This window comes from Falco peregrinus, chromosome 5 (assembly GCF_023634155.1).
Source record: "Falco peregrinus isolate bFalPer1 chromosome 5, bFalPer1.pri, whole genome shotgun sequence".
Lineage (NCBI taxonomy): Eukaryota > Metazoa > Chordata > Aves > Falconiformes > Falconidae > Falco > Falco peregrinus.
In genome coordinates this window covers 70,142,563-70,170,296 of record NC_073725.1, presented here as the reverse complement: position 1 = coordinate 70,170,296, position 27,734 = coordinate 70,142,563, and the positions used below count along the sequence as shown (strand labels likewise).

Here is a 27,734-nt window from a genome sequence, read left to right as displayed (position 1 = left end):
TGCTATTTATTCACCTGAGGCGTGGGGTTCCTGGAATTGTGTGCGCTTTCCTGGAAGAAGTGTTGAAGGGTGTAATGGCTTGTGCAGAAAGCATTCAAAGACTAAAAAGATGTCAAGGAGAGACAAAGCAGCTGGAGTTTGGGGAGAGCTCTCGGATTCCACTCTCATGATAGGTATTTCTCTGGCCGTCATTGTCTCAGGAACTCAATGTTGCTTACACCCAAAGTGTTTTGGCTTGAATAAAGGTTAATGGAAGAAACTGGCTGCTGTGCTAGCCAAAAGCAATTGGCCTTTATTGAAGGGAGTATTGCAAAAATACAGAGGATCAAACTTCTAGTTTCCATGTGGAATTAAAATTAGAGTAATGCTGTGACCATCACAATTAGGTATGAGAAGAGCAATTTAGTTGAAGCAAGGACTTACTCTGAATCTTTACACAGACCATGATACTGAACAATATTGTGAAAAATAATAGATTTGCTTTTGTGGCTGTTTTTCAGCTTTGGGTGGGGTCCGGAGAAGGAATTGCCAGAAATCTCCAGAGCCAGTTCATTCCTGTGAGATTTCTGGTCTGATATTTTCTTGAAAACTCAAGAGGTTTGTATTAGTCTCCAGGCTCCATCTTTCTGGAGAGCTTCCCACCACTTGTGAGCCTGTGTACATGCCATTTTTCCATTTCTCTAGGGGTGAAAAAAACCCCAACCCATAGTCTGGATGATGTTGAATTTTCCTCTGAGTTTATAAATGACGTACAAAGAAGCACAATTTTTGGATAAAGCCAGTAATCTGTAATGTCTCAAAGCTTATGAAAACAAAATGTGCATGTGAAAAGAGATGTATGATAAGATGAGCTGACAGTATGTGCACCAGGAGAAGTATGAATTCTCAGTTTCCACAATCTGTGGGGTTGGTGAAACAAGCAGTTTCACAAGTGCAACTGTTTAAGGCTAATATGCCTCTTGAATTGATTCTTTTGACTTGCAGCTGTTAATAACTTTCTAGTAGTCTGGACGAGGTAGCACAGACGTTCCCTTTAGCTTGGTGAAAGCTGCAACTCAGATATTTTTGAGTCATACCTGTGCGCTTTCAGGCCTCAGCAGGGAGAGACTTCTGCGTGCGAATAGCTGAGTATTTAACGTTGTTATCTAACCAAATGTGAATAAGGGCTCAGCTGCCTGGCTCTGTGCTATTATTTCTGTTTGAAAATTCAACTTCATATTGTATGAGATCTCTCTTTTGAGAGAGACAAAGTGCTCCTGGCTTCTGAGGACGATACCTGTCCTTGCCCACCCCCAGAGCGTGGGCCCAGTGAACATCTCCGTCTATTCATTCCTATGACAGCCATAATTATCTTTGACAGAAAGCCTATGGAATGCCTCAGGCAAACACTGGAAAGGGGACAGCAGTGTGGAGAATATACTGCCTTGTGATATAATGGGGTCTGTCTAGAAGATACTGGGTTTGTCATTCTTGAGGAGCTGGCATCCTTTTGTGGTCAAGATTTTGGGAACAATTAATGAAGGCATAAAAGATAGTTTCCAGGAATAAGATTCATTCTTCTTTGCTTGAAATCTAGCAGAAGTTATTAATCAGCTGAAGCAGGGTATAAGCAAAAAAGGTCGAGACAATGTTCTGCTCTACCACCATCATAAGAAGAAGAATTATTTTTGTGGAATACTAAGGTTCTGATATAATAATAAACCCATTTTCTTTTTTCATATTCAGGATTCTCATTTTACATATGGATAATGAGACCACTTTAGAGAACAGCCTTGACAATCTGCTGGTGCTTCCTGTATCTTTGTGCCCTTCATGAATGTCCTAGTCATCCTGATTCCATGGCAATCGAAGAAAGCATGTATACTTGAATAATTTTCATTGTAATTCCTAAAGGCTTGTTTCTGCATTTCCCTTGTATAAGAAAAATTCATATTTCTGCATGCAAGTGTTAAACTACTCATATGAAAGCTGAATGTGTGTGTAGCCTCTTCCTGAGACGAGACAAAGAGTGACATTTAGTGACTGACTTCTTTTCCCCCTTTCTCAGTTCCATCCAGTATGTTTAAGAGTTGAGTTTGGAAAAAACAATGGTCAGGCTTCTGACCTAATGCTTTCAGCATCCCCACAGCCAGTGAAGATGTGAGGGGGAATTAATACAGAGTGTTCTATCCTTTTTTCCCCTCCATACAAGTTAACTCTGATTTTCAGTAGCGAAAAAGTTTGTGTCTCCTGCAAACAGCTGACTGCAAATTACTTTTTTACAGAGTACCTCAACAGTGGTCTTTTGATCACTGGTGTCCTGAAAAGACCTGATGGCTTGGTGCTGGTTTTGCTTATTTCCAGCTGTTAAATCACACTAGATATCTTCCTTCTGGTTTTTGGTGTGTTGTTTGTTTTATTTTAATGTAAGCGGTAGAGCTAATTGCTATGGAAAGGTTATGTTAAAAAGAGAAAATGGGAAGGAAAAAATGGCCCCTGTTGCAGTTGGTAAGAGAGGAAGTGTCAAGAGAACTACCATTAATCTTGAATCAACACTTATTAAAAAGCTACACTTTTTGCTGCATGTATCCAGGAGACCTGAACAGGTCTGCTTAATATAACTTCTGGAATGGAAAATTTCTTGATGTTCCCTTGAGATGTCCGCAGAAAGGACAGCTTTGTGGTCTGTCTGAACGCAGTTATTAGAACTACTGGTCCAGTTTGTTGGGAAAGGTAACTTACCACTTCATACTGCTGAGGCAGAATAAACTGTGAAGTTCAAATTTTCTCTGTGGGTATTTGGGATGTGACCATAGAAAGCACAGTTCTGTCTCCCATGAATGGATGCTAACCATTCCTTGGCTCTCTCTATAAACAGCAAGGTTTTCTCTGGAGTCCTAAGCCAAATGTTTCCCTTTTTCTCTGCTGTTCTGCACTCTGTTATGTATTTGGCTGTGCTCTCTGTCCCAAAGGTGTCTATGTTCTGGTGGTATTAGGTATGAATAGATTGTCAAGTTCCTTGGGATCCTCCTTGCTGAAAGGAACGATGGAAACTTAATCTTTTTTTGAAGCTGCATGTCAAAAGGCTAATGGCATGTGCCAACTTGTGGCTGGAAAGCAGTAATTTGAGGACAGCAAATACTCATCTATGTAATACTTGTATATGTGATACAGAAATAGTATTATTCATACAGTATGTGCATTTATGTATAGCTACCGAACTAATCATGTGCAGACAGCTCCAGCAACGTATCAGAGTAGATTTCCAGGGTCCCTTAGGTTCAGTATTCTGCCTGTGAAGGGGTCAATGCCAGATGTTTCTTTTGAGTTAATAAGTCTTGGTCCGTGATCAAAACCAAGTCAGTGCTCCCTAAGAGAGGTCCCTAGACTATTAAAAAGTGTACGTGTTGTCTGCCCACCTACATGTGTGATCTCAGAGCACTGAGCACTTCCAGTCCCTTCTGTAATGAGACAATTCCTGTTTACACTCTTGCTGAAGACCCCTGGATTACACAATAAGGATTGACCATGGAGGTGAATTATATACATCATTTAGGGGAAAAGAAAAACCAGTCTGCTAAGAAAAGCTTTTGTTTTTAAGGTTTGCCATACCTAAGAGTTCGGGGAAGTGACTTAGTGCATACTAAGCAATGAGTGAAAGCAATCAGTAAAACTGTGTTATTGTCATTATGACTCTGGGAGGTGTCTTTTAGTAGCAAAAATCAAAAAGGGAGACCATGGCCAAAGCAGTTTTACTGAAAAAACCTGCATACTCTAACGATACTCCCACCAATAATTCCCAGCAAGACATGATGGCTTAACCATCGCATCAGTTTGCTTCTCTCTTGGTCAAAACAGCCTTCAGTCTTCTCCTTTTTTCCAGTACAATTCAGCTAATTATTCCCAGTTCCCTCAACAAGTCTGAGCTCCCACTGGTTCCTGGAGCAATAGTAGCTCATTGTTGCAAATGAGCTTAATCCAGTGTTAGAAGTCTTTATTGTCCCTAATAGAAAATGGCATGAATAGTAAAGGAAAAAATGTGAGATGTTTCCTGTAAGGTTTTAACAACCCTTCTGGGTGTATGATTACGACATATGCTGGGGAACAGTTTTGAGCCGGGTGGCGGTGGGGAGAAGGAGCTCTGGCAGCATTTTAAACCCCCATCTGTACGCCTCATTACAGCGAGCTGCTTGAGAGGACGGGAAGGATGGGAGACAGCTCTTCTTGATCTGAACGTGCTGCTGCTTTTCAGCCCCTTGGGCTTCTCTTTCATTATGGTTTGTCTTTGGCAGGCTTAAATGAGAGGTAAGGCAAAGCTGAATGAGGACCAACACGAAATCTGTGGGCCCTTTGATTGGCCTTCTGCCCTCAGTTTTGAACAAAGCATTTCAGTTCCAGGTGTCTTAGTTCTCTTCAGGCAGGATTATGTTGACACAATGTCTCAGGCATTTTGGAAGGGGTCAGCTTATCAGTGTGGAACCCTGGAGTGTGGAATATTTGACAGTGCTGTGACCTTTCTAGAGACAACATATTAGAGTATTAAAACTCATTGAGCCACTGGGAAGTTTTGGGCTATATTTTAAATGAAGAACAACGTTCAACGTGATCTTTTAGCCCTGTCTCAGGATAGACCTTGGACCTATATTGTGTCTTTGTCACCAGTCCTGTCACTGGCCTTGTCTCCTGCTGATCCTGAGTCAAGTCCCTGGATGTACCTACTGGTAACCAAGTAATCAAGTAATCTAGGTGACCTGAACAGTCTAGGCTAGCCTCATTCGTACTTCCTGCTGCTCTCTGAGTATTGGAAGTGCACTATCACATCTGTGATGAAACTGAACAGTGTTCTTGCCATGCACTTAGACACTTTTTATGGCCTATAGTTGCTGGATATTTTCTTCTCTTGTAAAAGTACAGCCTTTCTTGCTGATGCTCCTCAGAGTTCCTGTGTCATCGTGTGTCGTTCTCTTAGCCAGTGTGGGCAGAATATGTCACTTCCAGGAAGATCAGCCACTTAGCGTGGTGGTAAGGCTGCCCAGACGATATGTAGTATCGCTTAGTTTAGATGAATGTCTGTGTGCTTTTTTTTATTTTAGTATCTTTCCCTGCCAATGTTTGTGAATGAAGATTCCCCTTCTTCAGAGAAGAAAGACGGTTTAGTTATTACAGTGCTGGCATGAGCTTTGGGCTTCCAGGTTCAATTTACTTGCATGGTGTGACCCAGCTCAAGCTTCAGAGTGATTCAGTTCCATGTCTGTAGAGCAGGATTCTTTCTTCCTCAGAAGAATAATGTGGCAATAAAAAGTCAGGCCATTTAACTCTCTCATGGTTGCTACAAATGGTTATCTTGTTGGGAGTCTCGTTAGAAAGATGAAGAATCAAAAAACCTTGTAGGACAGGAGCTGCTTCCGATTCTTACCGGTAGGTCAGGTCCAGAGGTGCAGGGAGTCTGTCCTGATGGTTTAGAAATTTTTGGACTAGCATCTTTATTTTCCCTCTATTTTTGGTTGGGGGTTAGGAGCTGAGGATAAAACAAAGAGTTTGAATGTGTTCTTGGCTCATCAATGTCTTTTTTTGTGGGATTCCTCCCTCAGACTTTGGAAGGCATCTCTGTGCCTTTTTTCAGAAACCAGTTTGCAGCTATTTTTGTACACTAATGTTATGGTGTTTGTGTTTTGTTGCATTCAGAACTCCAAGTAAATGCCCAGGATAAAAATGATGTTCCCTTGAAAGCCAGCTTTTCATATGCAGTAAGTGTACAAGTCATCAAATTTCTAGAAGCGTTGAAGGAGCAAGCAGGAAAGTTGGACCCTCTGGAACTCTAAGCTTATTTCAAGGAGCGCCATGCTTCTGTGGTGGAAGGCAGTAGCTTCCTTGCAGGAGACGTCCTTATCACAACGTGCCAACTGCTGTGATATCGTGGTTACGGCCCAGCGTTATGTCATTCTGCCTGTTGCCACAGCAAGTTGTGTGACTTGTGTTTTTAGCTCATGTAAATGGCTTTATTAACATTAGTCACATTCCCTTAGTAGGGTAGAAAACAAGAAGAATGAATGGTAAAGTTAGCGTCATGCACAACAGAGCCATGTCCATTCATTTTGCGGGTTGGATTTTCTGACATTGCAGTTTGTCATTGATTAAATGAAAAAAACCATCAAAATACTTACAAAAGGTCTTCTTCAGTGCTTGCTTTCCTGAGGAATTCAAAGTTAGAGACATAAACCAGACTGCAGCAAGTTGTAACTCTTCAAACATGTAACAAACCACAACCTATAATGGATTATTCCATCTTGCAATGAATGAGGTATATGGGGAGGGGATAGGAATGTTCTTACCTATTGACTGATGGATTTTGTGTGTAATATTTGCATTAGGTGTTTGTGTCAAGTAACGAATCTGTCTCCCATAAAGCATTGGTGCTATTCTTTACATTATTTAGTTTTGTTACTTCAGCACTGCAAATAGCTCTAATTAGGTCATTTAGGAATCCTGTTTGTTGAGATTGTGTTTTAGCAACGGATGAAATAAGTATTTGTACATAATCAAGCTGTAAAATCATGTTTTGCAGACTTTTGAAAGTAGGTTTGTTGTTTCGTCTGGAAGGACATAGTAGAAAGGTAGGACAAGGCTGAAGATTCTGCTGGCAGCTAAGCCTCAGACTTCAGCATCCAGTCCTTCTCACAGTGTGTATCTTTGGAATTGGCAAACGTTAGACAATAGCATTCAAAATAAGTACAAGCTGAAAAAAACTGCTGTGAAATTCTGATGTATTGGGCTTCTTACGGATCTACTCATGAGTGAAATGTTTGTTCAACTTCAGTTATAATCTAGCAGTTCACCACAATAGATGATGTGTCTTCTGAGTCATAGTTTATGTATTGTGACAATTAAGAAAAAACACAACTGATGAAGATTTAGTTGAGACTTCAGGACTTTTATTTCTCTTAGAACTAACTGCTGACAGTCTGCAATGACTATGATCGTTTTTCATCTCCACATTGCTATACTGGTTGTATAAAACTTGGAAGCTGCGTACATTACCAGGCTTTTACAAAAGTATAGAATTGAAACACAAGTTTTCAAATACATAGTGCTAGGTCAAAGAAGGGAGTAATCTGCTCTTTGAGTCCACGGTGAATAAGAAAAGAGGCAAAATAGCATAAATAGCATCCCTTGGAAACATTTTCTAGCAGTGGGAATATAAAACATTGGAGGGCTGCTTAGGGTGGTTGTGGGGTCTCAATTGCTGGAAGTATTTAAGAACAGGGTAGAGAAGTACTTGTGAAGAGTGCTATTAGTACTATTGATCCTGTATTGGGAGGAAAAGGAGACTTTTTTTAAAAAGTCCTCACTGCTCATCTTTTATATACTTTGGTTTCTTACAACCATAAATATATAAGAAACATTGTAAAACACTTAGCATACCATTTCAGAGGGTGTAGATGTTTTTCACTTATTTTTAGAACTTGACCTTACAAGACTGAAAAATAACTTTTTCCTTCTGACTTTTGTCCTTCACTTGGCAAAGATTAGTTAAAAACACAGAGATGGAAAGTATTTTAACTTTAAACTAGTATGAGCTTTTCTTTTTGTTGTTTGTTTGTGTGCTTGTTTCATTTGTGATGTCAACTCCAGTCAGGGAAAAAGGTGTAACTAACCTGGCACTGCACAGAGTGCAGAAAAACTTTAACACTGAAGCCCAAATAAACACTATCTGCTGCTCACCTTTTTTTTTTTTTTTTTTTTTTTTCAAATCAGTAATGCTTAAAAAATGATATTGACAAATCTGGAAGATGTTTCCCCATCAAATAACAAGTTCAAATAAATCAGGTACTTTTGAATTTGTCCTTTTCAGACAGACACAGGCATCCAGAAATAATGAACCAAACACTTTCTGATCTTCTACTATGTGTTTAAGCTGTGTTAAAGTAGTGATTTACAGGGATTTCTAGCCCCCAGATCTGAATATAGAAAGGTATAAAATGAGTCCAAAGAAAATAAAGGTAGGAATGACCTCACCTTGTGGAGACACCATGTCTTGCTCAACTACAGAAAGCTCTGTAAAAACTAGCTACATTTTAATTTGTACAGTTATTTTGCTACTGTCAATGAAATGGAAATGATCCCAGAAACTGTTGCAGACTAACGAGAAATGGCTTTGGGTTTCTAGAATAATGTAAAGACTTACTGATCGCTACCTTAATATGCAGAAGACCTGTTTGTTCAGATACATAAAATTAGTGTAATGCAGATTTAATATGCTTTGGTTCATTTCATTTAGAATAAGTCAGCAGTAATAACAAGCAGTACTCTGTCACCATGCTGCCCTACACTAACTGCTGCTGAGGGAAATGAATGTCATTTCTTAGCAGTGAACATTCCTGACTTTACTGAGTTTGAGAACTTGCATCTTTTAAGTACATACTCACAGTTTCCCCTCTTGTGCTGTAACACCTCAGCTAACTGTAAAGTTACTTACAAGTAACGTGCGCTGCCTGTGAGCCAGTTTAATGTACTCTCCAGCCTCCACTAATAAATTTATTATTAGTGACTCTCCTGCAGAGGAGAACAGAGATGGTGACGTATTTGTAGATCATCCACTTTGCAGATTGTCCACATTACCAAAGTCCTCTTTTTCTCATCCCTGTGGAGAGATCCAGGTTTGCTGCTGGTAGCCCTGAATGTTTTAATTACTTTGGGGACTTGCAGCTTGTCAATACAAGGTATTCTTCAGAAGAAAGGGGTTCACTCTTTGCCTTTGCAGTGACTCCAGGAGCTTGGGACATTTCTTTTTTTTAACATCAGTTATTTGGATTCCTTCAGTTCATAGTAAACCCAAAGAAAATTACCTAACTTCTCTATAATAATGGTTTTGATGAGTTAATTTGGATGTTAAATAATAGGCATATTAGAAAATATAATGAATTTTACACACAATGTGATCACCAGTTTATAGTATTACAAAAGGGCATGTGATTCTGGCAGCTGAAAGTGTTCAGAAAAACACTGAACTCTGTACCAAGGAAGCAGGACTTTTCTGGATAGTGTTTGAGAGCTCTTCCTAGGTACAAATACTGCTCCCTTGCTGGTTGGGGGTCACATTGTTTTACAAGCCAATTTCTTGTGGCCTCAGAAATGGTTGTTTCTAGTCAGCCTACAATTTCTTATCAAAAACTGGCAGATTTTTGGCCCCTGAAAACTTAGAAACACAGAAGTATCCAGTTAGCTGGATACTGGACTTTCAAGCAACTTTTTTATTAGGTGTCTGACTTCAAGGGTTGTTTTCTTTTATGTGGGTTTGTTTGGGTTTATGTCCTGATAGCACTGAGTAATACTTTGCTTAGATAGCAGAAAACATCATTACTGCTCATACATATTTTATTTGCCTTATATTGAATAGTTCCTTTTTTTGTTTCTGTTTCTATTTTTGTAGTACTAGATTTTGATTATCTCATCGTTCTATATGGACATATATTTCTCCATACAAAGCAAAGATGATGTCAGTTGTTTCCGAGGTGACCTCACAAGTGACCCTTGTCCATTCTTCATTCCATTTGAGTTACATTTCTTTCTTTCTCGAGTTTTATTACTTCTCCCTACTTGAAAAAAAAAACCAAACCACCAGATATTTTTTTTTTACATAGTTGGCAAGAACCTTCCTTTATTAACGACCTATCAGGCTTCTGTTGAAGTAATATGCTTTTTCCTTAAAACTCTCTGCTACCATAACAGGTACTAATGGGCTTCCTTGCTTGCCATCTATCAGGGTCCTGGACTGAGCAGTCTGGGAAGTCTGAATGCCTCTCTCACCCCTTGCCAACAGCATCTTCAAACATCAGCTGGATGGACATCAGCTGTCACTGTTTCAGGTGAAAGGCTTGGTCTCTGTGGGATGTGTGACAGGGCATTTTTCATTCACTCCCCATTTGTTGCTATAAAATAAAATTTGTAAATAATATTTCCCAGAACATCACTGCAAAAACCAGTGTATTTTATCTTTAATATAATCGGTTGCCATGGTTTTGATTTGTCCAGAAGTACTCAGAAATGCTAAAACTTGGGAAACTCAGTTGTTCTGAGTTCCAGCTAAACCACTTCAGCTTACCACAAGTATCAAACCCTCAAAGCTGATTTACCTGTGGGTTGACAGCGGGAAGTCACTTGCGGTGTGTAACATGAGATGGCATGTGTGCCAGACAAGCAGAACCATGCAAATACCACCTAGGTAACTCATGCAGATTTACTTTGTTTTCATTATAAATTTGCTTGTTGCAAGAAAGTGTAAAATCTGTCTGCTGCAGCATTCCTGTATAATAAAACTAATAATATTTATTTGCTTACTGTAGTGAACATGCATGACCACCAGCGCCTGCAAGACTGCACCCAGTTACCTTCGAGAACTGTGCACAGCCACAGGGATAGGAAGTTTCTTCCTGAACATGGGAGGTCTGAGGTCAAAATGAGAAAAAAATCTTTTATGTAAATATCCAAGGATCCTGCTGCTCTAACACTTTTAAGACTGAGCTACTGTTTCCTGGGGCTTTCCTGTTGGTGTCCCCAAGGGTGTTGTATGATCAACATACTGACAGATTTCACAATCAAACAGTGAGAATGTGTGATCAAGAACTTCACTGATCTCCAGACTAACCCTTTTTACAGGTCACAGTTTAACTTGCAATTTCCTTGATGTAGTAGCTTTAAGATTTTCTTTGGGCAGATTTACGTTGGCTGCTCTAGATGGATTTCTCAATCCGCTCTGTGTCTTCTGCTGGAAAGTGCTGGATTGAGACTGACTGATGGAAAATGCTGGATTGAGACTCATTGCTTTGCAGACAAGAAACGACAAAGTTTGCCGTCCTTTCATGCCGTCACTTGTGCACTGTATCCTTCCTTTAAACAAGCCTGGGTGGGGGGTAATAAGAACATCAGCCTCTAAGGGCTTATACATTTGCCCAATCCCTCTCCGAAATAGGATGTGATCGCTCCTCTTTGGAGCTGGAAGATGATTCAATAATTCTGCCCCAAGAGTGAGTGGTGAAGCTGTCTTTTGGGAGTTCAAAGAGCCTTTTCTGAAATTCTAGTGAAGTCCAGATGTCTCATAGCTTTTGTGATCTTGTGAGCAATTTTAGAGGGAAAATCTGTGGCGGATACGGCTATGAATCATCCGTCTATCCTGTGTTCATGAAGAAGAAATAAAAACCCCAATCCAAAAAGAATCCATTTAATTCTGGAATTTTCTGACCTATTTTGGTGCAAGCTGGTCTAAAAAAAAAAAATTAAACTACTCTCCTGATGAGTTTCTCATATTGTTTACTTTTGCAACGTTCTCTGTGGACTAGCAGCCAGAAATGACGTCCACCCCTCGTCCAGCATCAGAGAATAAGAACTTCAGAGGAAGGAATGCAACTTCATAAATAGCAAACCACAGACACTAATGGGGAGCAGAGGCAAACCTGCAGGTTAAAAATTCGTTGCAAGAGAAGCCCATACATCCATACTGCCTGGAGATTCAAAGATGATTTCAGCTCAAGCCTTTGTTTTTCTCCTCTTCCTCTCTTGTCCTTTTTCATCATATCAGCAGAGAAGAGCAGGTAAGTAATTTTAATTATGTCTATATTTTTTGGACTTGTATGCTTTCTAGACTCCTACAAAAATTTTGTTTTGCAGAAGGGAATAGGAAAAAGGTAACATTTCAATTGTATCTACTGAAAGCTAAAAACAATGTTTAGGGATTTTGTAGTTTCATATGAAACACGAAGCTTAACTGTTTAAATGTTCAGTCTTACATTTTTCCCCAGTTCCACTCCTGCGTAGTGAAGGTTTTTTTGAGAAAAGCATTTATTCTAGGGCAACTGGAAATTGTGTTGTGTTTTGTAATGACCTGCAAGAGACACATCACATTACATTAATCTGCATTTTTCATGTGATTTAAGTTAAAAAACCAGACCATACAGAATGTCCTATATCAGGATCCTTAGATAGTCTCTGCTTGTGCACACAGAGCTAAGGGAAGCTTTGACTTCTAGGAATGTAGCCATACTAAATTCATTAGAAAAGTTTCACTTCTGTGAACAGCTTGTTAGGGGAATGCTCAACTTGAAGAGCATTCGTGAGATCTGGCAGACCTAGGCTGTGGACCAGAGAGTCAGGTGTTTGCTTGTGGAGACAGAATGAGTCTGTGGAGAAGGACACATAGTAATGCAAATGTCTGCAAGTGCATAGATTTCCTTTGGAAATCGCTCCTGAGTGGTTGAATCATTATTGTGAATTTGAATATTAAAAAAACCCCAAACTTTTATTTTCATTTACATCTTGCTACTAGGGATGGAAAATTCTTCCCAGGAATAACGGAAGCTGCCTGAAGCCTTCATGCGGAGCTTATTCAAAACCTCTGTTTGAAGTCAGAAATCATGTGCAAGCTCCTTGTTTTCAATAAAATAAGAAACACCACTTTAATTCAGTCTTTCCATCTTAGAATGACACATTTGTGGCTTCAGTTTAGTTCCCAAACCAACATGTATTGGAGACGTTACAAATATTCATGAAGTCCTCTTGGTTCTGTGCAGAGAAGATCCATGAGGCTCTCTGGCTCATTTGTTACGTGAGAATGCCGAAGTTGTTGTACTAAGTCAGTAGCACGAACTCCCATCCTGCCTTCGGCACTGGCAAATTGTTCATGCTCAAGGAGGCAGACCCCTAACTCCGGTTAATTTTCCCCTGGATGCACAGTGCTGTTTGTAGAAGATAATGTTATTTCTCTCTTCATAAAGGATTGCTTGCACTGTAGGCATGGTGTGACTTCTGCTAGGGGCTGGATTAACCTAAGAAAAACTAGAGAAATGAGGTGGTACTTTCTCATGGCAGATAGGAGAATACCAGAGTTGAACTTTGTGTCCAATTGTTTTTAAATGGTTCAAGTTCTCTTAAAACTTACATAATTCTAGAAACAATGAGCTACTTCCATTCATGCTTCTTGAGCAAAGCTGGAGCATAGACTAGATTCTTAGCATGTCACAAACGACTAGGCAAGTCTAGAATGTAGCAGATGGGAGGGAAAAATCATGTTAATCTGCTCTAGGTGACCTTGTAAGATGATTTATATCCTCTGTTCAGCATAGCTTAAACAGGATTTTGCAATGTTGCATGGATGAGCAGATGTATCCTTTGTGTCCCAAAGCCACTACACAGCAATTTGAAACTGCCGCTGTGTGAAAAGAACCCCTCTCCAGCAAGAAAAAAGTTGGTACCTTGAGAACAGGCCCAGCAACGGCTGATGTGCTGGTTTTCCACGTTCAGTGCTTGGCAGCACGTTTGGGATAGACTCAGCAAACAGCTTTACTTTAGTGGTGCCCTTCACAGCAGCTTCCACAGTACTGAATTATTAATTTGCTTCTTTTGGCAGCAAAGCCTTCCTATGTGCGAACTGCAGAGACCGTGCCAGATTAACAGCTACCACAACTGCCAGACTGCCAGGCCAATTTGTTTGCGGAGGGGTAACTGTTACCTACCTGAGAAGCATGGCTGATTATCACTGCCTGTCCCGCCCAGAGCTAATTGTACCCCATGTGCAAGTCGGTTAATTCCAACAATCTTCTAGTTAGGAACTGGCAGAGACTGGTGTGGAGGAGCCTGTGTCTTTAGTATTAAGCTGAAGTTAATAGTATCAGTTGCTTTGTACTGCTAATGGCTCTTCTGTGTTTTTCTCAACCACTTTGGGTTTTTTAGGAGGTGAAGTTGGGCCAGAAATGCTGGAAGAGATGAGAGAAACTAACCGTGTGCTTACAGAAGTTCGAGACTTGTTGAAACAGCAGGTAGGTGAGAAAGGGACCTAATTCCTTCTATGCTGCACAAGAAAGATCTCTGAATCCTCTGCCACACGTGCTGAGTTCTGGAACTGGGGGGAGCTGCTTCTGGTGTTAAGTGAAATGGGCAATAGAACTATTGCACTGCAAACCAGAGTTGAGAGGTGGTCTCCTAGTCAGATTCATAATTCTGAGATACAGCGGATTCATTTGAATTCCAAATTCTGCTGCTCAGAACTGTGTCTGCTGTAAAACGGTGTACATGGAGCACGAACTCTTAAAAAATAAAGACACGCACACACAGTGGGTATATATTTAACTGGAAAAACAAGTCACTTTTTCCTTGGTTTTGTGCGCTCATGAAATCAGTAAAGAGTCCAAACTTGGAAGAGACCTTTCAGCCATCTATTAGGGTCCTGGAAAGGGAAGTCATATGGAGTCTAAACAAGCTCTGTATTCACTCTTTCCTCTTCTTTTAATCCAAAGCCTTTCTGGCTCTGGTAGTTTCTTAGGGAATTTGGAACTTCTTGGGTGCTTGAGATCTTTTCCCATTTTAACGAGGAGATGGTGGTTTGTCTGGTCAACTCTCTTTTAAGTATAGAAAAAGGTTCCATTCTCCCTTGATCCACTCTGGGACCTGAGGGCAGCAGCCTCTGCCTGCCAGATAATTGGAATGGCAGACAGGTCCCTGTGCCAGTGCAAACTGGGCGGCCTCTAATCTGCAAAAACATCTGTTGCATGGAGTTACTCTCACATTTCAGGCTGCTGCATAAATACCCAGTGTTTACTAGGAATCAGGTCAGACATGGTTCCTGGCAGCCTCCAGCAATGATTTCCAGTGTTCCCTTCCAGCTTAGCACTGCTTCTCCATACAGGTTTTCTGTTTGCTCTTTCTCTCACTCTTGCCACCTACTTTTTCTTTTTTTTTTTTATCCATGGCCTTTTTGTCAACAGCACTTTCAAGACAACTCTTCCTCGGAAGACAAACTTGCACATACAACTGGAGAGCCAAGGTGGCAGTTCATAAGTTCTTAATCTATGCAAAGGTTTTCTAAAACTTACTTTTCCTTGATTCAGCATCTTGGGATGCTGGCAATAAGGATGGCAAAAGGCATAACAATAAAAGGCCAGATCGACTCTCCTGAGCCAAGGCCGAAGGATTCTTGGCACAAAAGAACCACTGATATTCATTAGCAGTGCTCCAAATTCTCTACTCTGCTCTCTGTCACCCACTTCTGATGGGAGATGTTCTGGGGATTTGCGTTAGATCTGTCTCTGCATTAACTATTCAAAATACATGACCCCAGGCGGTGTTGAAGAGAAGAGAGAATCTAAGATAAAAAGAAAGCTCGCCCTTAAAGCTGGGAGCTGGCAGAGAGGCGTGAGTAGAAGCTTTTGTCCAACTGGAATGACAATCGTGAAAACATAAAGCCCACAGGGTGTGGAAGGGTGGTCCTGAGCATCACTTGTAGATAGCCAGTGAGGCTTTTACAGGACAGAAGTCGGCTGGGGTTGCTGTTTAAGATGCTAGGGATAAATGTTAGCTTGAGACTGACACGCTTAGTTGTGCCTGTCCCGTATTCCTTTCTTCACCAAAGGAACAGCATCTTTGCACTGCTTTACTGAAGCAAGCTTGAAGGAATAGGAGCCTGGAGGAGACCAGAGGAAGTCTGGAGGGAGGAGCTTTCATGAACAGATTCTAAATCTCCTCGTGGCAAGGGCATTAAGGCCAAAGAATAACATAAGCAATGTCAGATTAGGTTATTCATGTATCTGCAAAAATGGCTCACAGGGGAACCTCCTCCTGACTTGACTTACGCAGTGCCTGGACTGCAGATAAAGCAGACCTCTCTAGGACTGCTAGTTCAGCATCTTCTAGAGTAGAAGAACCAAATGAAGTAGATTCGTGTTTCTCTATGACACTTGTTTCTGTGTATTCAAGTCAAGTGTTTCCTGCATCTGGGACAGAATATTATTATCAAGTTAGCCTGTAGAAACACTACACCAGGGAGTGACTTATGGCAGGGAATACAAGCCACCTCAGCTTCCAGAAAGTCTGCAACACAGATTTTGGGGTACGAGTTAATTTGTTTGCCAATAGCTGTGCAGTCTCACAGAGACACCCTGTTTTCTGACAGTGGGGCTATTAGTTTGCGTGGGAACAAAACTCAGCCTTTGGTGGTTCTTGTTTTCTTCTAGATTAAGGAGATAACATTCCTGAAGAATACAGTCATGGAGTGTGATGCCTGTGGTGAGTTACTGAGCCCAGTCCTATGTTCAGCTGCCTCCTCCAAGTCCTTTGTGCCGTTGTGTCCAAACAAAAGTAAAATGCCACCTGTGACCATCTCCCCAAAGGAAATGGCTTGTTTCACAATTATCCCGAGTGTCACAGGGTAATACTCAGTGATGCTTTTTTCCCCCCACAGCATTCTGCACACATGGACCAGTGTTCCATGCTGTTCTTGTGGTTCAATAGCTGAAGCCGTTACCCCTTCCCTGAGCATGGGGTGCAGAAGTAGCCTTAAAAAGCTTATCTTTCCTTCCAGCAAAACCCAGCATTTGCTTACTTCCACTATTTCTGAAGTAAGCTTTGTTAGTGGTGTTGTGCCATACCACGCTGTACTTCTCAGGGTAGCCGCATTCTAGTGCGGAAAGCTGCCCAACCACATCTCCTAATAAGCCAGCCCATGGCTGATGTTAGAACTGCCTGGGAATGCACACTGGGTATCCTGTGGGATATAGTTGGCTACTCCTGAGCTGCAAGTGGAAGAGAACATCACCCCCAAGAGGCATTGCTGCGCTATTCCTTCCATCCTAGTGCTGCCACCATCCAAGCAGAGGTTTACAGAGGTTTCAGGAAACAGGGTCATAAATTTTCCCATATAAGTCTTGCCCTGTGCTCCCCAATAAATGTGTGGGTTTTTTTCTAGACTGGAATTTACTTCCAGTGTATCTGGCTTTCAGAAAGCATGGTTCTTGGAGATGCTCTATTATTTGCCAGTACACTCAAAGGGTGGAGCAATAACCACTTCTGCATTTGGAGAGATTGTACTTCTGCTGGAAAAGAGATTAGCCAAAGCTTCTGGGACCTGCAGTACACAAATGCATTCATCCACAGCAATTGTTTTAATAATTTGCTCATAAAACTGTCCTGAACTTTCTCTCTGTTACTTGATTTCTGCCTTTCCCACTTGCTGTTCTGCTTTATATGCGTTCTTCTCCTGTACTCCTTACTGTAGAATTTGAGCCTTTTTTAGTCATGCATTGAACAATGTGACTCACAGCAGTTGTGTGCTTCTCTCGTTATTTCTCAGAAAGAGAAGCATGAAGAGAGGAGGCCTTGCTTTTAGTGAAGATTTTGCAGCTGGCGGTGGTGGAGTGTTGGGGTTTGGTTTGTCTTGTTTCAGGTTTTTTATGTTGGGCTTTCAAGCTGGAGAAAGTAGGAGCAAAAAGTGTCCTTGCCACTTGGAGTAGTGGGTGTGGGAGACTCGTGACAATTCTAGATGCTGGGAAAGTTTATTCACAGTCTTGAAAGTTATTCACAGTCAGTAAAGTTCTGCATCTCATACAGATTAATTTTGCAAGTTCTCTTGTGCTGTCCTTATCATGAGGATAAGGACAAAAACCTGGCATTTGGCCTGAAACCTTTAAGGAAGGCTGGTGTGCAGCAGTGTGGGGACAGGCTCGATGTGTTCAGAGTGCTTCTGGATAGGACTACAGTAGCATTTTACATGGGTTACACTTTCCTACACATCACACATAATGCTTTGGGCTTAGATAGACCACATTGCTGTGTTCCAGCCTAGAATGTCTGCATAACAGATTGATTTCTCATCTGTCAGGATGATGTGAGGTTTCCTAGTCCTGTGGAGACAGCAGGTAGCATGTTATGTATAACATTATGGCATGAGAGCCTTCCGTGAGCCTGATGTGAGTGCATTCCTGCTACGAACCAAGCTGACCTGTTTAACATGCCTGCCTTCTACAGCGGAGATTTTGGCTGACAGCCCTCCACAATGCTTCCCAGATTTAAGCCTGTGTGGGTTCTGCTTTAGCCAAATGTCCATGCCACCACTGAGGTGTAGTTATAGAGGAACCAAGGAGAGAACCAATCTCTGTTGGACTCCACAAGCAAGGGCATTACACCAATGAGGAGGGTGGCACAACAAGAGTTTTGGACTGGGAGCTAAGACTTCTGGGGTTGCTTATCTATTTTTTGCCTGCTTTGACTCAGAAATCTGTCAAACTGCTGCTTCTGGCTTCATTTTTGTTTACAAAACAGTGCTACAACTGCTCAGCTCTCAGAAAGGTTGTGAGGAAATGTCTGGGGTGTGAAGCACTGATATCTTCTGAAACAATGGGACCACCTGACGATAGCCTCTGGCAGAGACAGCTCTGTTCTTAACGTTCCTCTTGTCCTGTAGGCATGCACACTGAGGTGACAGGCCCTGTCATCACTGTGACACAGTTTAACAGATGCCTCCCGAACTCCTGCTTCCCTGGAGTGACCTGCACTGAGACCGGCACTGGCTTCCGCTGCGGACCCTGTCCCCCAGGTTATTCAGGCAATGGGTCCCACTGCACAGATATCAATGAGGTAAAACACGAGTAGAACAGGCTGGGAGTTACAAAACTGGCTCGCTCCTGTTGGAGTGTTGCACGTTTATCTTGTAGTTGTAAAGAAAAGTCTTGCAATTCCCTTAGGAGGTGAAGTTCAACAGAAACATCATTTCAATGGAAGGAAGTCTGGATCTCGCCCTCCTTAAGCTCTGTTCCATGTTGGGTTTATATCCAGTCTAGCTAGGCATTTCTTTCTAAAAGATACATGGGCTCCAACAAAATAAATCTTTTCATTTGTGCCACACAGGAAGGCGAGTTTGGAAGACCAGAACAGTCCCTTTTGGTCTTACAATCTTTTGAGCTAAAGGCTGATGAGTTGTTAGAGATAAGATTTATTATGTGTGGAATGGAATCAAAGCTTCCCGAATAGTCCTTTATACAATAAATCTTACCACACTACTTGCTTTACTTCTGCCTTTAAACCTTGTGAGGCAGATACTGTTTAATTTATGTTTTTTTTAGAACGTGTGGCATTCTGTCAAGTTTACTCTCTGCATGTTTGCAAAGTTTTACTCAACCATTATTTCTGCGTGTCCATAAGATTCCTTAGTTCTGTGGTTCCCAGACCATAGTCCTGTGCTCGCTGCTTAGTCCACCAAGTAACTCTTAAGTGCCTTGCAAAACCATACAACCTCCATGGCACTTCAGTTCAAAAACCTGCTGAAGTTAAAAGGGTCCATGAGAGATTTTGAGATTGATGATAATCTGTTAGTCACCAAAATGTGGGAACCACTGTATTACTGTAATGCATCTGCTGGTACGGAGCATAAGTATTCAGTGAAAATAATGAAGTGTTGGAGAAAATAAAGCAAGCATTAATAGCAATTTTGGAAAGACTGTTGCTTCCCAGAGAAGTAAACAAACAACTGTTCTTGTCTTTCAAAACCAGTGTAAGAAATTATCCAGTTCTCTGGATTCAGAGACTGCCAGGAAGGAAAGTGTGCAGTGAAGCCAGCTCTTTGCCTGGGCAATTGATGTCACCTAAGAAGAATTAGTCCTGAAAGTTGATTTGTTTTACTTGTCTGCACATACTGGAACTTGGGAGAACAACTGAGATGGGGAAACTGCGTTTTCCACTCGCAAGGAAAGCCAGGAACTTCTATGCATTTTTGGTTTATTCTTTAAAAATAAAAGTACAATAGCTGGATCTCACCCAGCAAGGCCTGCTTTGAGCTGCCTTCACAGCTGGCGTGGAACGAGCCTGCCTCACAGTTCTGCACAACCTTTTTCTTGTTTACAGTGCAATGCAAACCCCTGCTTCCCAAAGGTCCAGTGCATTAACACCACCCCTGGCTTCCGCTGCGATCCCTGCCCTCCTGGCTTCACTGGGCAAATGGTCGAAGGGGTTGGACTAGCTTATGCCAGGGCCAACAAACAGGTAAGGCTCAGAAACATTTCTGTATCCTTCAGAAGCCGTTAACTCTTTCCCCTCTGTAATTGTAATGCAAAGGTCTTGGCACCTTCAAAGAAATGGGAGGGAAATGCAAGATGACTGCATTGTGCTGGGGGGGAGCCTGACACAGTGAGAGGAGGCTTGCCAACGATGTCCCAGCACATCAGCAGCAGCGTGCCCTCTACTCCAAGACCTTACCTCTGCTGAATTTATGCTGGACAGAATGTAACGTCTCTGACACATTTGTGGCTCTGAAGCCAGACTGGAGAATCCTTCGCACTAGGATACAGAAGAGTTTGTGCAGCTACTGCCCGCCCCCCCTGCCCCAACGCTTCCCTGACAGCTGTAGGCAGATTAAAGTAAAAAAAACCAAAACACCCAACCGCCTAGTCTTAGTATGGTTTATAAGAATATATTGCCAAAAGCAGGAACGGCATGTGGCTTGTGTTATTTAGAGAGCTGCTAGCTGGTCATAGGACACAGTCTGTGACCTTCTTGCTCCATTGACTCTCTTCTGTCCTTTTACAGTAAGGAGATACTCTGACAGCTCAGCTCAGAGCTAAGCTATTTTGCCAGGCTAAAATCTCTGGTGACTCTGTAGAGGGTGACCAGCTTGCTGGGGGGTAGGAGTATTGTTGGGATCTGACTGAAGCTGGTCTGAAGGAGAACCTTGAGCTGTGGGTCCTAGCAAGGTGTGACAGGAGCTTTGCTTCTGCATCTAGTGATGCCCTAATCCTCTAATCTGATGTGGTGTCTGTTTAAGAGTGAAGTTAATGTCTATTTTATCATTCCCGGACAGGTCTGTACTGACATCAATGAATGTGAGACAGGTGCTGCCAGAAATTGTGTCCCAAACTCTATCTGCATCAATACACGGGTAAATATTATGGGAAAGCCTCACATGGGTGTCTCTTCCCCAGGCTCTGGGGCCTCTGTTAGCTGTGGCAGTCCAGCCGCTGAGGAAGGTTACAGCAAAGGTTTGCTGGGAATGACGTTCTAGTTAATTCCCTATTGCTTTTTCTTGCAGGGATCCTACAAGTGCGGGGCTTGTAAACCTGGCTTCGTTGGGGATCAGGTCACTGGTTGCAAGAGCCAGACAGTGAGGCGCTGCCCTAATGGTGAAATCAGTCCCTGCCACGAGAAAGCACAGTGCATCGTGGAGCGCGACGGGTCCCTTTCCTGCGTGGTAAGGGCCAAACCTCCCTGCGCCTGGGGGCTGCTGGCTCCCCTTTCCCTCGCGCTGTGCTCGCTCTCCTGGGTCTGCCACTGCCCTCTCCTGGAGAGCATGCCTTCCCTGCGCAGCCCTGCTCCCCACCACCACCTGAGCCAGGGCAGGGCCTCTTTCCGTGCTCTCCGGGGAAGCTGGACCGCTCCTGGCACCTCAGATCCACTGTTGTTTGTTTGTTTGTTGGGATTTTTCCCTGAAGCGCTATATATTTGTCAGTCATGAAACATTACACACGGCTGAGTAGGGAGAGCCAAGAACTTTTGCTGCTGCATCTGTCTTTATAATCTCAGGAACAAGCACAGAGCTTGTATCTCAGCTATTTAAAATGCTATTTACAGCATCCATCTTTCTTCCAGATAATATTTTTCCTGTAGAGCATTGCGTACCTGAATTTGCAATGCTTTGTGCTGGTTCTCATGGAAAGCCTTCAATTTTGGAGGCATACTGCCATCAGGGGACTCACCAGTAGCCTCATTTTGTTTATCTGCTGTCTTCCAGTGCCTCGTGGGGTGGGCAGGGAACGGCTATGTCTGTGGGAAGGATACGGACATTGATGGAGTCCCTGACGAGAAGCAACGCTGCTCTGATAAAAAGTGCCGCAAGGTAATTGTCTCCTGTTTAGCTGGAAGCAGTGCCTAACCAGAACGGGGCAGTTCTGATTTGAGGGGGGGCCTTGGGTGCTGGTGAGACCCTGCCCAACCTTCAGAACTCAGGCTAAAGGACATGCAGAGCTTCCCAGCAGGCCCTCTGTTGCTTTCCTTTCAGGATAACTGTGTGACTGTCCCCAACTCTGGCCAGGAGGATGCAGACAGGGACGGAATTGGAGATGCTTGTGATGATGATGCTGACGGAGACGGGATATTGAATGCTGAGGTTTGAATTCTCATGTTTAAGCTATTCCATACCTAAGTGTACCCAGAGGTCCTGCAAAACAACTTCTCAGAGCAGCTGGTCACATACCTCAGAACTTTCATCTTTCTTACTCCTTAGTAGCATGCTTGCTGCCAAACGTTTCCCCTCAGCCAGTCCCTCTCTCCCACAGGACAACTGCGTGTACACACGCAACGCAGACCAGCGCAATGCGGACAAGGATAACTTTGGTGATGCCTGTGACAACTGTCGCCAAGTGAAGAACAATGATCAACGGGACATTGATGGCGATGGGAAGGGAGACGAGTGTGACGATGACATGGACGGAGATGGTAAGAGCTGCTGGAGGGCATCCTCAGAGAGGAGCAGATGTACTGACCTAAGAACCAGAGAGCTATCCAGCACCCAGCTGGAGAGCCTTGTGGCAGGTGCCAGCCTTCAGAGGCTTCAGCTCTACAGGAGCGGAACTAATTTCTGATGGGATGAAGCACAGCTCAGCTCTTCAGATGTGAAGATCAACCCAGCATCCTTCACAGTTCAGCTCTTGCAGGGTTTAAAGATTGATCATCAGGATGGTGCTAACAATTTTTTATTAGCACAATCACATCAAACCTGTGTCAGACTTAAGAAAGATGTACCATGCAAACTGATCTCAGTCCAGACAAGGACACTACTTTGTGCTGCAATTTAAACTTATGAAGAAGTATGGGAATACCAGAGTTGTTAGCAGCTATTGGCTCAAGGCAGTATGTGTCAGAGGTGTCTTCTGGGGCAAAAAACCACCTAGCTGGCTTTGAAAACAGTCTGTGCACTACTGATGCTGTATTTGCACAAAGCCTGCTTTCAAAAGCCAGAAATCAAAACTGCTGCTGGTCTGAGATGTACTTATTTGTTTACAGAGTATTTCCAGTGCATCTAGGGCTGCTTGGGTCTGGCTACATCCTGCCAAGTAGCTCCCTGCTGGCATGACTTGCTGGTGTAGTAGGTAAATGCAGAGGAGTAGGAAGCGAAGTCATACAGGTTGCCAATTAGATTGTTCCTGTCCTGTCTCGGGCCTTGAGAAGGCACCGTCTACATCTTCCATGTCAAATAGCCAAGATTAACCTTGATTAACCTTGACTTATAATTATATAGACATCTGCTTTAGAGAGGAAAAGACAGTCTTGGTTCAGGGAACTGCAGACAGCTTCGTCTTCCTTGGCCACTCATTCCTCCACAGATAGGATCCCAGTTTGGAGCCATGTTCTTCAGTTCTTTGGCTTTCCCCAGGGAATGCAGGCAAGGACATTTCCTCTCAGGGCCATGTGCAACAGCACGCTCAGATCACATGCGCTCCATCACAATGCAGTCTGGTGGAGCATGTTTTAAGATCAGTTGCTGCTGATCTCTTCTGTCCTCCGTAACTGCTAGATGTAATTTAAACTGTGTAAAGTATACACAAAAATTGAAATTGCTTTATTACATGAATTCAGCTGTCCTAGATTTTTGCCATCTCTTAGACCCAAGAGATCTGGCTGCGTAGAGCTTACTAGCCCTGTTGCCTTGATGGGTCCCCTTCACATGTTTTACAGGAATCAAAAACCCAATGGACAACTGCAGAAGAGTTCCTAACCCTGACCAAAAAGATAGCGATGGTGACGGAGTAGGAGATGTGTGTGACAGCTGCCCAACAGTCAGTAACCCGGACCAGGTAAGTAAGCACTTCCCATTTTGCAGTCTTAGGGGTTCATTTTTCTCACTGAAGACAGTATCGTCTGCCTCAGACGTGCGTACCTGGTAACTCACCCAAGATGGCCTCTTGCCAATTTTAGCTGCCAGCCTGCAGTACAAAAGGTACAGCCCCCCCCGGGATCACACATCCTGGCATGTGGAAGCATAACTCGGAGAGGAAGTGCTGCATTCTGGACGTCTCTCTTCCTACCCCATTCATCTGTGTTTAGAAATAGCGCTGCTTGAATTCATCAGGGCAGCTTGTAAATCCTGCAGAAGGAACTCTCCCACTGTTGCCAGCTCTGTCCTCAATCAGAATGGCTATGGCACTGAGGCTAACACCTCTCTGCTCTCTTTACTGCCTAATCCTCCTCTTGATCTATGGAAAGTGTAAATTATTATTGCTTTTTTTTCCTAGAAAGATACCGATCACGATCTAGTGGGAGACGTCTGTGACACCAACCAGGACAGGTGAGAGCTAGCTGCAAAAATTACGCTTAGGTTGCATGAAATCTTGGGGATGGAGGGAGAAGGTGGCATGCGTTGGCAACGCTGTGACTGCCTGGCTTGCCTTATCTGATAAAAAGAGAGGTTAAGGGAGGTGGAATTTTCTTCAGACCTCAGGAACTTGCCAGTACGTCCGAAAGCTCAGGGAGGTAAGCTTGCTGGCAGCAGGCTTGCTTGTCGTTAGCTGCCGCTTGCAGATTTGTTCATATGCTACACATACAGCAGGAATATTTCTGATCTGTTGCTGGTATAACCGATAGCTTAAGACTTCCATAAGGCTAAAATCACCAGCTGCTGTTACTGTTGAGGATCCCAGCTCCTAGAAAGGTGCTGCATGCCTTTTTTTTTTTTAAAAGCACGTGCCAGCAGATAATCTTTCCCTGTAATTTTCTCCGTCAGTGATGGGGACGGCCACCAAGATTCACGGGATAACTGCCCATCAGTGCCCAACAGCTCCCAGGTGGACACAGACAACGATGGGCTGGGAGATGAATGTGACGATGACGACGACGATGATGGGATTCCAGATGAGAGACCTCCAGGTCCTGACAACTGCCGGCTTGTCCCTAACCCTGGCCAAGAAGACTCAGATGGTAAGGGAAATGGATGCACATCAGCTCTGCCTGGGGGAGGGGTCCATTCCTGGTGGCCAATGCCTTTCGGTTTGACCTCTAGAGCTAGAGAGGAGTTCAGAATTTTAAGCACTTTAGACTTTAGAATTTAGACTTTAGACAAAAAGCATTAAGACTTTAGAATTAAGCATAGACTCGAGACAGTCCCACATCGTTTTCAGATGTCCAATAACCCTGACACCAGCACTGTATTTGGGAGAAGTTCTCTTCCCAAAGTGTCTACAATTTGAGGTCTTTCTTCTGTTCACAACACGTCTGCAAGCAAGAGAAGCCTCAGAGTTACTTTGCAACTGAGTTAAAGGAAGATGTACCGGTGCTCTGAACACCTCCTAACCTTGCATAGACATGGCTACCTTAAACTGTGCTAGCCAAAGGCTAGCTGAGTAAGACTTGGGTACAAGGGGTAGGAGAAATTTGTGAAAGCTTGTGACTCCCTTTTCTCTTCCTGTGCTCTCAGGTGATGGCGTGGGAAACCTTTGTGAAGATGACTTTGACAGAGACATGGTGATTGACAGAATCGATGTGTGCCCAGAGAACGCAGAAGTGACACTCACAGACTTCCGGGCCTTCCAGACAGTTGTGCTGGACCCTGAGGGCGACGCACAGATTGACCCCAACTGGATTGTCCTCAACCAGGTAGGAGCCTGCTCCAGGATGGGCTACTGGCTCCAGTGGGAACAAGCCTGTACCAAACAAGCCTCTCCCCTGGTCACTTAACAAAAGTTAAGGTAGTAGGTCTGGAACTACACTAACGAGTCAACATTCTTCTTTCTTAGGGCATGGAAATTGTCCAGACCATGAACAGCGATCCTGGCCTGGCTGTAGGTGAGGCACTTAGTATTGTCCTGTTGGAAAATTATCACTTATTAACTGCATACTTCTCGGTACAGCTTTTACAAATACTTCAGACCCTACTTGATGATTCCATCTACCTCCTGGGCAAATATTTTCTGTAGTAGGCAGAGTCTCCAGATTTGGCATAGCAAAATCCATCTCCCCCATCTGAACCCAGAAAGAAATGGATCTACATTTTGTCTTAGAACACAAAGTATTTGTCTTTCCTACCACTTACAGGTTACACGGCATTCAATGGAGTGGACTTTGAGGGCACATTCCACGTCAACACTGCCACAGATGATGACTACGCTGGCTTCATATTTGGTTACCAGGACAGTTCCAGCTTTTACGTGGTCATGTGGAAGCAGATGGAACAGACATATTGGCAGGCAAATCCCTTCCGAGCAGTAGCAGAACCTGGAATTCAACTGAAGGTATAGAAGCCACTGAAAAAGAATTCAGTAGTGGATTCTGGCCTTTCCCTTAGCTGTGCTGCTCAGACACACACAGCGGGGCATGAGCTGTAGTCAGTCAATCCTTTATCTGCACATTTTACTGGTCTCTTCCCTGTCTTAGGCAGTGAAGTCTAAAACAGGCCCCGGTGAGTATCTCCGCAACTCTCTCTGGCACACCGGAGACACCACGGACCAGGTCAAACTGCTGTGGAAAGACCCTCGTAATTCTGGCTGGAAGGACAAGACATCTTACCGCTGGTTCCTGCAGCATCGGCCGCAAGTTGGCTACATCAGGTGAGGGGTTTACCTTTGCACGGCTGAGCGCAAGTTTCACACGCAAAAGCAGCATCTCTGGTGCAGTCCTGTGGTAAAGGGAGAGTGTCTGACCGAGGGATGATTTCTACAAGGGTGCATCAGTCTTCTGTTCCTGTCCTACATGTGCTTGTTCTCCCCTAGAGCTCGCTTCTATGAAGGCCCTGAAGTAGTAGCAGACACTGGAGTTGTCCTTGATACAACCATGCGAGGAGGACGCCTGGGAGTCTTCTGCTTCTCCCAAGAGAACATTATTTGGTCAAACCTGCGTTATCGCTGCAATGGTGAGTTAGTTTGGAAAGTCAGGTGCAGAAGTTTTTGCCGTTGTGCTTTCCAGACGTTCACTAGTTCATGGATAGCCTACACGTACATCTGCAACATAGCTTACAGTATTTTTCATTTCTGGTTCTACTTCTAATCTCGATTTGCTTTAATCTCGTCCTCCTCAGACACCATTCCAGAAGACTATGAAACATTTAGAGTTCAGCAAGACTAACCTCAGATTTAAACGTCTGTCCAGCCCAACTTGCTTTAAAAACTGTGCTCAGCTGCCCCACTATTGCTCTGGTATGAAGAACTGTAAGTAACGTACCACTGCCCTCCGCACAGCACCACGTGCCAACGCATTATCTGGCATCTTTCCTACAACAGCAACTTTCTTTAAACGCTACGAAAAGCTATTGGAACGGCAGAGGTGTAGGCAGCAAGTGTGAACAGAAGCCCGTGCTGCTGTAAACACTAGTTTTCTACGCTACATGGAAAAAGATGTGCTGAGAAGCTACCTGTAGTAGCCGGAATTGTTCGAGTAAGTTTAGTGTGGCTGATTCCCAGGAATCTCTTCCCTACTCCAAGGCTCTCTCGAGTGTGAATGTTGTTTTCCATTTTGAGACCTACTGCAAAGCAAACCCAGCACTAGTCTGAAAAGGACACAGAGAGCAGCCTGTGTACGACTTGCTCACAAAAGATGAAAAAAAAAAAAAAGCACTTTAAGGAGAGTATCTTTGTTCTGGAATGTTGGATAATAAATACTTGGAATGTTGGATAATAAATACTAGACTTCTCCTTGGTCACATGCATGTTGCTTTTTCCTCTTCTGAAACTTTTCCGGTACAGATGTGTAACAGAGAAGCTCTCAGAAGCTGAAAGTGATAGCACAGCTAGAGAGCCCTCGGCTGAATCAACATTTCCGTTCACAGCGCACACGCACGGGCCGCTTTGTCATTCAAGACCCTCCCTCTAGTTAGTGTCCTACCTCCTCCTTGTAAGCGGCAGTTTTGGAGCGATAAGTGAAAGCTTTATGCTTGACCTGTCCTACGACACCATGCCAGAGCTCCCACAAACAGCCCAGGAACTGGGAAAGCTGAGGCCGGTAGCAGCGCGGGTGCTCCCGAG

At 43.4% G+C, this 27,734-nt stretch overlaps 1 protein-coding gene across 6 annotated transcripts in view; it reads left to right on the top strand.

Annotated features, from left to right (window-relative positions):
- Positions 1 to 27,414, top strand: part of COMP (cartilage oligomeric matrix protein) — a 37,315-nt gene extending 9,901 nt beyond the window's left edge. For 2 of the 6 annotated variants that reach the window (XM_055804787.1, XM_055804781.1), the window contains 20 exons: positions 5,665 to 9,845; positions 10,323 to 11,567; positions 13,702 to 13,787; positions 15,978 to 16,029; positions 18,203 to 18,375; positions 19,639 to 19,776; positions 20,591 to 20,668; positions 20,819 to 20,977; positions 21,518 to 21,622; positions 21,785 to 21,892; positions 22,062 to 22,221; positions 23,461 to 23,579; positions 24,018 to 24,070; positions 24,506 to 24,699; positions 25,196 to 25,374; positions 25,515 to 25,563; positions 25,813 to 26,009; positions 26,152 to 26,324; positions 26,487 to 26,626; positions 26,792 to 27,414. In XM_055804787.1, the coding sequence (XP_055660762.1) occupies positions 11,492 to 11,567; positions 13,702 to 13,787; positions 15,978 to 16,029; positions 18,203 to 18,375; positions 19,639 to 19,776; positions 20,591 to 20,668; positions 20,819 to 20,977; positions 21,518 to 21,622; positions 21,785 to 21,892; positions 22,062 to 22,221; positions 23,461 to 23,579; positions 24,018 to 24,070; positions 24,506 to 24,699; positions 25,196 to 25,374; positions 25,515 to 25,563; positions 25,813 to 26,009; positions 26,152 to 26,324; positions 26,487 to 26,626; positions 26,792 to 26,838 (2,286 nt within the window). In that variant the 5' untranslated portion in view covers positions 5,665 to 9,845; positions 10,323 to 11,491 and the 3' untranslated portion in view covers positions 26,839 to 27,414. Of the gene's footprint in view, positions 1 to 5,664; positions 11,568 to 13,701; positions 13,788 to 15,977; positions 16,030 to 18,202; positions 18,376 to 19,638; positions 19,777 to 20,590; positions 20,669 to 20,818; positions 20,978 to 21,517; positions 21,623 to 21,784; positions 21,893 to 22,061; positions 22,222 to 23,460; positions 23,580 to 24,017; positions 24,071 to 24,505; positions 24,700 to 25,195; positions 25,375 to 25,514; positions 25,564 to 25,812; positions 26,010 to 26,151; positions 26,325 to 26,486; positions 26,627 to 26,791 lie in introns of all 6 variants that reach the window. The other 4 variants (XM_055804786.1, XM_055804782.1, XM_055804783.1 and 1 more) reach the window with 3 other exon arrangements.
- The last annotated feature ends 320 nt before the right edge of the window (positions 27,415 to 27,734 follow it).